Source organism: Mustela lutreola, chromosome 15 (genome assembly GCF_030435805.1).
Source record: "Mustela lutreola isolate mMusLut2 chromosome 15, mMusLut2.pri, whole genome shotgun sequence".
In the NCBI taxonomy this organism is placed as follows: Eukaryota; Metazoa; Chordata; class Mammalia; order Carnivora; family Mustelidae; genus Mustela; species Mustela lutreola.
The window spans coordinates 11,319,137-11,328,857 of record NC_081304.1 but is presented as its reverse complement, the minus strand read 5'-3'; the positions used below and the strand labels follow the sequence as shown (position 1 = coordinate 11,328,857).

The 9,721-nt window shown below is 54.2% G+C and overlaps 1 protein-coding gene across 1 annotated transcript in view; it reads right to left on the bottom strand.

Moving 5' to 3' along the window:
* FAM20A (FAM20A golgi associated secretory pathway pseudokinase) overlaps positions 1–9,721 on the bottom strand; it is a 47,621-nt gene continuing 37,900 nt past the window's right edge. Inside the window, exons 3-11 of the mRNA XM_059148223.1 lie at positions 9,173–9,223; positions 7,634–7,712; positions 5,352–5,444; positions 4,446–4,561; positions 3,760–3,940; positions 3,150–3,259; positions 2,680–2,761; positions 2,208–2,267; positions 1–615 (exon numbers count right to left, since the gene is read on the bottom strand). Coding sequence (XP_059004206.1) covers positions 351–615; positions 2,208–2,267; positions 2,680–2,761; positions 3,150–3,259; positions 3,760–3,940; positions 4,446–4,561; positions 5,352–5,444; positions 7,634–7,712; positions 9,173–9,223 — 1,037 coding nt within the window. The 3' untranslated portion in view covers positions 1–350. The remainder of the gene's footprint in view (positions 616–2,207; positions 2,268–2,679; positions 2,762–3,149; positions 3,260–3,759; positions 3,941–4,445; positions 4,562–5,351; positions 5,445–7,633; positions 7,713–9,172; positions 9,224–9,721) is intronic.

Here is a 9,721-nt window from a genome sequence, read left to right as displayed (position 1 = left end):
TGTCCATGATGTCCTTTAACTTTATTTGTTCTACTCTTTCCTGGGACAAGGCTTCCAAACCTTCCAAGCCCGACTCTTACCCAGATTTCCCAGTGGACTCGGCATGGTCTGTGGCGTTGATGAAACAGGACTTTCTGGGAAAGAGGGAGCCAAGAAGGTCCACTAGAGAAGCCGCGCACCAAGGAAGGAAGTTCAGCGCAGCCCTCTTGCTCTTGTGGAATCATCCCAGTGCCCGACCTCTTCCAGAGCTCTAGACCCAGCCCCTCCTGGGGCTGTGAGGAAGCAGTGGTCCGCACCCAAGTCCATGGTTGGCTCCGGGGTAGTTCCTGAGGTCTGGCTTCATCCCGCCCCTAGCTTGTCAAGTTAGCCTGGCTAGAGTCTGGGGCGGACTGTTGTGCTGGGTCAGTGGCTATGACATTCTGCTCTCCGTGGGCCTCCACGCACCCCTCCACTGTCTGCAGGATGATTTGGAGTCTCCGGTCCAGGGCCAGGAGGTGGGGCTCTGCGAGGACGGGGCTGAGCTGGTCTTCTAGCAAAGACTCCCGCATCACGTCACTGAGTCTGTATTCGGCCTGGGCCAGCAGCTGCAGGTGCAAAAGCGTTTTCTTTTTTATCCTGGAAGGACAGAGCCATAGGAGGCAAGTGAGTAAATGTGAACAGAAAAGCTTGCCTGAACTTCTTTCCCCACAAACAGCTGCCGTAGCTGATGTTCTGGAAGCCGCCTCCCCCAGTGTCTCCTCAAGCACATGTTATTGAAAACCAGAGAAAGGAAATAAATGACAGTTAACGGCATTTGAAGGAGATTTAAAGCCACCGAGAGAATTTTCTCGTAGGCGAAATGATGAAGAGGTTTGCCATCTCAAAAGCCATAGGTACCCTCAGCCCAAGTTGGTTCTTGCCAGTTTTATATTTCCCTGTGTCAGACTCTTAGAGGGATGGAGATGGGGTGGAGCCAATCTCGACTTTATAGGATCTTGATTTCTTTTTGAGAGTCTGACTTGCACTCAGATCTGTAAGCAGCTTAAGTGTCCGACTTGTCATCAACAACCACTGCCTAGCCTACTTGTAGCAGGGGGCGCTGGAGGGAGGCACGTTTAAATGAACCAAAGAAGCAGATAAAGAACATGCTTTGCTCAGACTTTTCCAGCTGGAAATGAATGAGGCGGTTTTGCTAGGCGTACATCCCGTATTTCCAGTTAGCTCTGGAAACCGCACCTGAGCCCGCGGACCCATTCACCAGAGAGGTGTGGGAGTGGGTTAGACATTCTCTAGAGTAGAGAGGCCACACTAAGTCCAAGTACTTCCTTTCAATCTGACATGAGTTTATAGGGCTTTTTAAAGATTTTTATTTTTTTTTAAAGATTTTATTTATTTGACAGAGATCGCAAGTAGGCAGAGAGAGAGAGAAAGGGAAGCAGGCTCCCTGCTGAGCAGAGAGCCCGATGCCGGGCTCGATCCCAGGACCCCGAGATCATGACCTGAGCCGAAGGCAGCGGCTTAACCCACTGAGCCACCCAGGCGCTCATTAAAGATTTTATTTTTATTTTTTTAAAGATTTGTTTATTTTAGGGGGGGGCGGGGCAGAGGGAGAGAGAGAGAGTCTTAAGCAGACTGTGTGCTGAGCCCAACGTGGGACTCGATCCCTCAAATCCGAGATCACGATCTGAGCCAAAACCAAGAGTCAGACATTGAACTGGCTCTGCCCCCCGGGCACCCCTAAGGTTTTTATTTTTCAGGGATCTCTGTACCCAGCATGGGGCTTGAACCCATGACCTGTAGTCAAGAGTCGCCTGCTGTACGAACTGAGCCTGCCAGACGCCTCTGGTTTATGGGACTCTAATCAGAATTTTACTTGGAGGGTGAACAAATGGTATTTACGAGCTGCTCTGAGTGCTGAGCGAAGCAGAGCTCTGATGAGTCGTGTGGGAGATGATCAGCCTCTGCAAGGGTGAGCCCTTCTCTGGGTGGGCTTGAGATAAAAGTTAGCGACTGAAGGGTTTACAAGATGAGGTCCTCATTCATCCTGTGTGGCCAGATGGAAGAGGGAGATGTTGCTGGGGAAAATTCTGTAGGTGGACAAGGAAGGAGGTCATGCCTGTGCCCCTACCCCCTGGGGTCCTAGACCAATGAACTCGAGGACCTCCGGAGCCTAGTTGCAAGTGGGATGAAGGGCACAGTTGCCACCTGCCCTGGCACTGGGAGCTCACCTGCAGCACTGGGACAGCGGCGACAGGATGGAGAGTTCGTCCTGGGAGTGTCGTCCAAACCTGGAAGGGGAGACGGGCTTTCAGGGTAATCCCCTCGCCCCCACACACCTTACTCTGAATGGTTTCCTCTCTCCTCTACCTCAGCCTTGTTCTGACTCACAGCCGGGCATAAAATGCCAGGGGTCAGCCCCTTGTCCTCAATCAGCTCCCCCAAGGCCTCTGTGCAAAGAGGCTACTACCAAGCATCCTTCGTTCAGGACTGAGCCAGAGAGTGAAAATGTGGGAAACTGACTAGCAGACTCAGGAAAATCCACCGTTCCTTGGCAGAGATCTGGGAAAAAGGGAATGGGACGGGGAGGGCAGGGCAGCTGGGTACGTGAGCAGGGAAGGGCCTCGTCCTCGGGGGCTTCCGGTTGGCCTCGAACAGCCACACCTGGGCCACGGCAGGGGACAGCGGTGTTGCGACACTTACCCTCTGGCATTGTCAAGGTGAATGAGGAACCCATCATCCCCGAATTTGGTGAACATCTCGTAATGGTGCCGGTCCATATTTCCTGCAAAGGAGGGCAGGTGCGTCTGACCTCTCCATCCTCCCCGGGCCCGGAGGCCGGTCCGCAGTTGAGTTGGGAGTCTGAACCCAGGACCCCACGCCGTTTCCCACGGTTATTAGTGACGGTGCAGCGGGAGAGGGGAGCTAAGCGAGCAGACAGTCCCTCATGTGGACGGGTTTCCCACCACGTGCCCGCCTTCTGAGGTCCTCTCTAAAGAGGGGAGCGTGTTAACCTCTGTCCCCGGGAACCCCCACCACTTCCGAGGCTGTGGGCCGTGCAAGGTTGCACAGGCTTCATGGTCCAGGCTCGAGCTCATGGCCCAAGGTCATGGTGAATCCCAGCCCCACAGCCGAGGCCGCTGCTGCCAAGCCGCCTGAGCGTGGGGACCTACCTATCAGGAAGTCGAAGATGGCCATGTCGATGATGTTGAGGAGGCGGTTGCTGCTGTTGTATGGGTAGATCTGCTTCACGGTGTCACAGTAGAGTGGATTGACCTCCCACCTGAGGGGGAGAAGAAGTCCTGGGGCTGGAAAAGCCAAGATGGCAAGGTGTTGGGGGCCCTCCTCATGCCTCCCTGCACCGCCCCCCCGAAACCCCGCCTCCCTGATCCCAACTCGGGGGCCTGGGCTTCCCAGGGTTTACTCAGGAGGAGCAGGTGTCCCTCCTGCGGGCCTCCCACTGCGTCCTGTATGACAGCAAGTGTGACACCGTGTTTTCGTGATGGGCCTGCTCGTCTGACCGTCCCCCTAGGCTGGGGAAAGCCTCTGTCCCTGGTCTCCGTACCCCCAGCACGTAGGAGGCTGTTTGTAACTGAATGCATGAGCCAAAGGGGGAGAACAGACACCGCTGGCCCTAGGATTGGTGTGAGATCAGGAAATGCTTGGGGCTTAGGGGTCCACGAGCCAGGCTGGCGGCAAGGCCTCGGTGCTGGGGTGCAGCTCCTCTCGGGGACCAGGCGGCTGGGACGTGGGCGTGGCATCGTGGCCAGGGGGCCAACTCACTCCTCTTTCCCTGCCAGCGAGTAGGATCGGATCCAGGGGTTGGGCACAGACAGCCTGGGGGCCAGGTTGAGGGACGGCAGGAACGCGGAGAGGGAGCCCTCCAGCAGGTGGGGGTTGCCGCACACGGCGTATTCGGTCTTGCACATGTACGGGCACTTGGCAAAGAAACACACGTTGCTGGCTGGAGGGCATGGGAAAAGAGAGAGAGAAGGAATAAGAGAAGGAAGCAGCAATGCCGTGTTCCTGTCCCCACCCCACACCCCGGGAAAGTCCTCCAGGAGGGTGGGGAAGGCCTCAACTCAGAGCTCGGGCACAAGCAGCAAGGACAAGACAGTATTGCCCTCCCAGATACCGCGGCTTGCTAGTGCTCTTAAACTGAGCATCCTGGGTGCCAAGTTTTCAAATGTCTCCGAGCAGAGGAAGTGTGGGCCCCAGCCTCCCATCCAGATGATGAGAATGCTGTGCTCGCATGGGTGACATCTGAATCCAGGGCGGGCCGGCCTTGTCCACGCCCACACAGGCTATGCGGCATCTCACCCGTGACCCTTTCCCAGGGTGGGAGAGTCTGATGCAGCATAGACCCACCCCAAGGAGGGCTGGCAGGTGCTCAGACCCCTGGGAATGCATCGGTGGCCACAGGGGCCGACCCTCCTACACCCAGAACGTCGCTCGGGCCAGTACTCTACCTGGAGACACGAAGAAAACACTCTGCAGGATTTCATTCTTGGTGACCTCTAGGATTTCCTTGGTGACATTGACTAGCCTCCCCACTGTGGGTGGCACTCGCCGGAAGTCCAGAATCCTGAAGGAGAGAGAGCCCTGTTCACGTCGGGGGATCGTTGAGGGGGTTGGATGGTCGCCCCTTAGGAATGGTTGGGCATTCCTGACCACCCCCAGCTCAGGGCGCCCTGCAGTACCGAGCTGACGGTGCCCAGGGCAAACCTGTGTCTAAGGGGCTGGGAGAAGGGGTGGCAAAGGAATCCCGATTCCAGCAAGCCTCCTGGATAAGCCTTCCTACAGTCCACACTATGTTCTAGGTCAGAGCTCTTCATACATCACTGGGCGTGCAAGTGAGCTGGGATCTCCTTCCCATGCAGGCTCTGATTCAGACCGGCCAGGGTGAGCCCGAGCTTCTGGATTTCTGAAAAGTTCCTGGTGTGGGGCCCTGGCTGCCGGTCCTTAGAACACACCGGGAGGAGCCACGACGGGCAAATGGGAGGGGAGGAAGTTGAGGAATGTGCTTTCACCTCTGGGAGAAAGGGGGTCTATGGGAGTGAAAGCCTTCTCCCTGTTAACAATCAGGAAACTAGAGCAGAGGGCAGGGTCAGGTCCAAGGTGGCAGCCTGAGCAGCCTGGCAGGGTGGTTAGCTTTCTTCTGCGTCATTCTTTTCACTACATGAGAGGCCTTGTGTTCTTCAAACATGGGGTTGAACGGGAGATGTGTTGAATTCAAAGGCATCACTGAGGTTCGTGAGGAAGACAGGATGCGGGAAGGAAGAAACACCAGGGAGGTCCCGCCTGAGGTCCTGCCCGGCGCCCGTTGGGCCGTCGGCCCTCGCGGTCAAAGCCATGTCCCTGGGGCCCGACCCTACCTGTCCAGGTGGAAAGCTGCGATCTCGGCATTGTGTCTCTGAAAGTCGATGAAGTAGAAGAAGTCGGCGGGTGTCTCTTCATCTCGCTGCTGTCTGGAAGGAAGGGAGGACTCACGCCCTGGACCCAGACTCGGTGGGAGCCTGAGTGGAGGGCTGAGAAGCATGACTGGAGGGAGAGGGAAACAGCTTTTCGTGCTTTCAGTGTCCATGTTGCCTGATGGAACGACCTGCCAGGGACGGCCCGTGGCTCCCACGGCTGGGAGAAGATCCTCGGGGTTCCCGCAAGACCCGGTCCTGCAGACGCTCCCCGGACCACATCTCCTATCTGAGCCACTTTCGGGGACCGCGGCTGATGCTTCTAAAAGGTAGGTTAGTTGGGAAAATACACAGACATTCATGGGCAGGTGTAGACAGAAGAGAGGCACTTTCTGGCCAACCAAAGGGGCAGAGACCCAGACATCCAGAGTTAGAGGTGGAGGAGGAGGCGGGCCTTTCTAGAAGGAAAAGCGTCCTAGGGATGCAGTTTAATACAGCTGACATTTGAAGACCAGAAATGGTCCAGGTCTTAGGGTGACGGGGTGAAAAAATAAGCCTGTCCCTTTGGAGAAGCCTCCGGCTGGGTCCCGAGAATGAGCCCAGCCGGAGGCTTGAGGGAGGCTGGTTCAGAGGATAGTGATTAGAAAATCGCTAATGGGGCGCCTGGGTGGCTCAGTGGATTAAGCCGCTGCCTTCGGCTCAGGTCATGATCTCAGTGTCCTGGGATCGAGCCCCGCATCGGGCTCTTTGCTCGGCGGGAGCCTGCTTCCTCCTCTCTCTCTCTGCCTGACTCTCCGCCTACTTGTGATCTTTCTCTCTGTCAAATAAATTAATAAAATCTTTAAAAAAAAAAAAAAAAAAAAAAAAAAGAAAATCGCTAATGGATTCCTGAAAAGCACCAGGTCTGCCGGAGGGCGACGGGGCTGGTAGGTATGAATGTTCAGAAAGGTGCCTCCCAATTCTTCAGGGCAGCGTGGCCTCTGGCCCCAAGCTTCACTTGCCTTGCTGTGAACACCCGTGCAAGAGAGATCGGCCCTGGGGGGCAGCGTGAGGCCTGCAGAAGCAACTCAAATGTGCAAATATGCGTAATGTTGCCCAAAGCAGGAAACAGCTCCAGCGGTTGAAACAGTGACGTGCACTTTGCCAAAAAACACACGCACGTCCTGGAAACCACGGCGAGGCGCTGCCAAAGCAGGTGTCCTGTTTTTAAAAGGTGCGGCCACCTTGGAAGGACAGGCCTCCGTGTGCCGGTGTGCCCCTCTTCTCCTCACCAGCGTCGCCGCCCGGCGCCGGGGCAGCAAGGAGCGTGTCCATGGGGCCCCACCCACACATTTGAACCCCTGGATTCCATCCATCAGGATCCACCGTCTCTCCGGCACCTTTGAGAATTTTCTAAAACATCATTTCCCCGTTTCTGTATGGCCCACCTAGATGGCACTTCAAATTTGAAAATCATTTTTACATCAGGGCTTCTCAGGCTTCGACAAGGGCTGATGCATTTCTCAGGGTCTCTAGTCCATAGATGATATGAAAAATACGATCTTTAATTATGGCCATAGTTTATGTTCTCCAAAGATAAACTTGTACTTTCCCTTTTTAATAAGGGACACATTTGGTTTTTTGTTTTTGTTTTTGTTTTTACTTTAAATGACGTATAGAAAAAAAAAATGCACGCTTTTCCAAGAAATACGTTTTTTAAAATGATGCTGTTTGGCTTTGGACGAAATTTTATACAAATGCAGATTAAAGTTTGTGTTATGGCCCCAGGATAGACAAAAGGGCTTCTGTGACCCAATGCTGGAAATTTTTGCATTCTATCCAGGAAGAAAACCAGTTGGTTTGGACAGGTTGTTTGTAGGTGACGGGTTGTTTTTCGGTGACGAGGTAGAGACAGAGGAGGGGCCGGCACTCCCGGGCCTCTCCCGCACATAAACCATGGCCAGTGTGAGTGGTTTTCCTGCCCACATCTGAACAATGACAGTAAAGCTCCCTGCCGTATAATTAGCTCTAAGTTTTAATAAAAACCACTGCCATCCTAAGGGGCCAGATAAGATGTTCCTCAGAGAATACAGCCCCCGGATCTGGTGAGGGGTGGTGAATGGGTGAATGTGCAGATTTGTTATTGTTTTTATGCCCGAATATAGGAGGAGATCCCCTTCCCAGCCTGCCCACATTCACGGATTTTTGTTCCGATTCCCTCACGGCTGCTGCAGCTGGACGCGGAGGTGAGGAAGGCGGTCACTTACCTCATGGGTTTGAACATGGCCTTCCCGAAGTCTGAGAACCTGAGGACCAGCTTGAGGTGGACCCCGCTGGGTTTCACAACTGTGAGGGGGGAGAACGGAGAGTGAACACTGTCTCTGAGCCTAACCTCAGGGATGCGACCTTTTGGTCCTTCAAAAAAAAAAAAAAAACCCAATTGGTTTCTTCTTTTTGTTCTTATGTGGTAAGATCCTGAAGACCAGCATTTGCTTTCGAAACCTGCAGGGTAAATTCTAGTGTGTCAGGACATGGAGAACGTGTCCAGGGAGGGGCTCAAGACAATCCCAAAGTCGTTCTTACGGGAAGAGGGTAAATGCTGTAGGTTTCCCGAGACAGACCCTCACTGAAAACCCTAAACGATGTTTTCCTAAGAAGAACTGATGTCGTCCCCTCTGTGCTTCCCAGGGACCCCTGTGGATTCTGATTCTGCCACCTGTTACGTGGCATTGGACCCGTTTATCTGCATCTCTCTCTAGTTCCGACCGCACACCTGGGCCGGGACAGGGTTTGGGGACTGACACACCCGTGGCGCCCCTTCCTCACCCGGCTCTCGGCCCTGCCTCCTGATACTTTGCATTCTGGCTGCTTCGCTCGCTTTGCCCCGTCCTGGCCTTGCTGTGAGCCCCTCGTGGGTTGGGACAACACCTTACTCACCTTTGTGTTCTGTAACACGGCAAATGGTGGGCAGGTGCTAAGCCAAAGCAAAGGGAAGCCCCGGGCCCTACAAACGCTCTTCTTGAAGCCTTACCATCATGGCACATACTGGAATTTCTATGTGTGATCAGTGTGTTGAAGTAAATGGAGGAAGTTACTCATCACGGGCGGTGACTTGCCAGTGGGTGGCCTGGCCACTCTGGGGGCTGGGGAGCTCCGTTTCCAGGCACAACTGAACCTGACTCATGGCACCCTGGGAGCTGCTCTATCTCCTGCCTGTCTTTCTGATTCTATTCTAGTTACCCCAGTGGGTCTCCACTTCGGCTGCATTGGACTCACCTGGAGGGCTTTAAAATTCTGATGCCTGGACCCATTGAGCCAAGACCTCCTGAGGTGGAGACAGTCCTCAGTACTTTCTAAAGATCTCCAGGTAATTCTAGAATGTGGCCAGCTTGGGAACTGCTGCCCAGGGCATCTGCTTCTGAAATCTACAAATATCCTCCAACTCCTTGAGGATTTGGTTAAAATCCAGGTTCTGATTTGGAACATCAGAGTGGGGACTGAGATTTTTCATTTCTAATAAGCTCCCCGATGATGCTGATGACGAAGGGGACCACATGCTCTCCAGCAGGACCCTAGGAATAGCCCCTCCTGAATGCCTTTTCTTCTGTGTGGGTGGCTATGTGGGTGGATGGGTGGAGAGAAATGTCGAGTTCTTAGAGACTGGGCAGAGAGACTCAAGCTCCTTCAGCTTCTAACCAGGACCACCACAGAGTGAACGGCGAGTTTCTCATGTTGCTGCCAGGTCCTGGGGTTTACGGGGCTGTGGTGGTGGAGGGGCTGGACAGAGGCAGGGTTGGGTCACTTACTCTGGGTGCAGTCACATGCCCCAAGCAAGGCCTTCTCGTCCTGACTATAATCTGTAAAGGAAGAGAAGGGAGTGAGAACGTCCAGTCTTGCTCCTAGGAGAGAGCTCACCACACAGCACCCTTAACTCTGGTTAGACCACAGAAGGGGAGATGGTGAGGCAGCCTGGGGCCCTTATCCATTCAACAGGGGATGGCTGGGGGCCCCAGCTGGCTACAGCCTCCACCCTGCTCCATCCCAGGCCCCATGCCCTCTAGCCCTTCAGTAGATGCTCCAGCAACTCCTGGTGTGTGATCGAGGCTAATCTGGTCCTTGTTAGTGACTAGGCTGTTTTGGAGTGCTTGAGAACACAGACGTGGCACGGTAGGACTGTTTGAATCCCAGTACCACCACTGGGTCTCTGGCCAGGTTGCTTAATCTCTCTGAGCCTCAGTTTCCCCACCTATAAAATGGCCATGATAACATCTATGTCATATTGTGATTGTATAAAAGAGAGTTGCCAAGTTCCTGAGAAGCTCACAGTAAATGGTAGCAACCACCATTCTTAATGT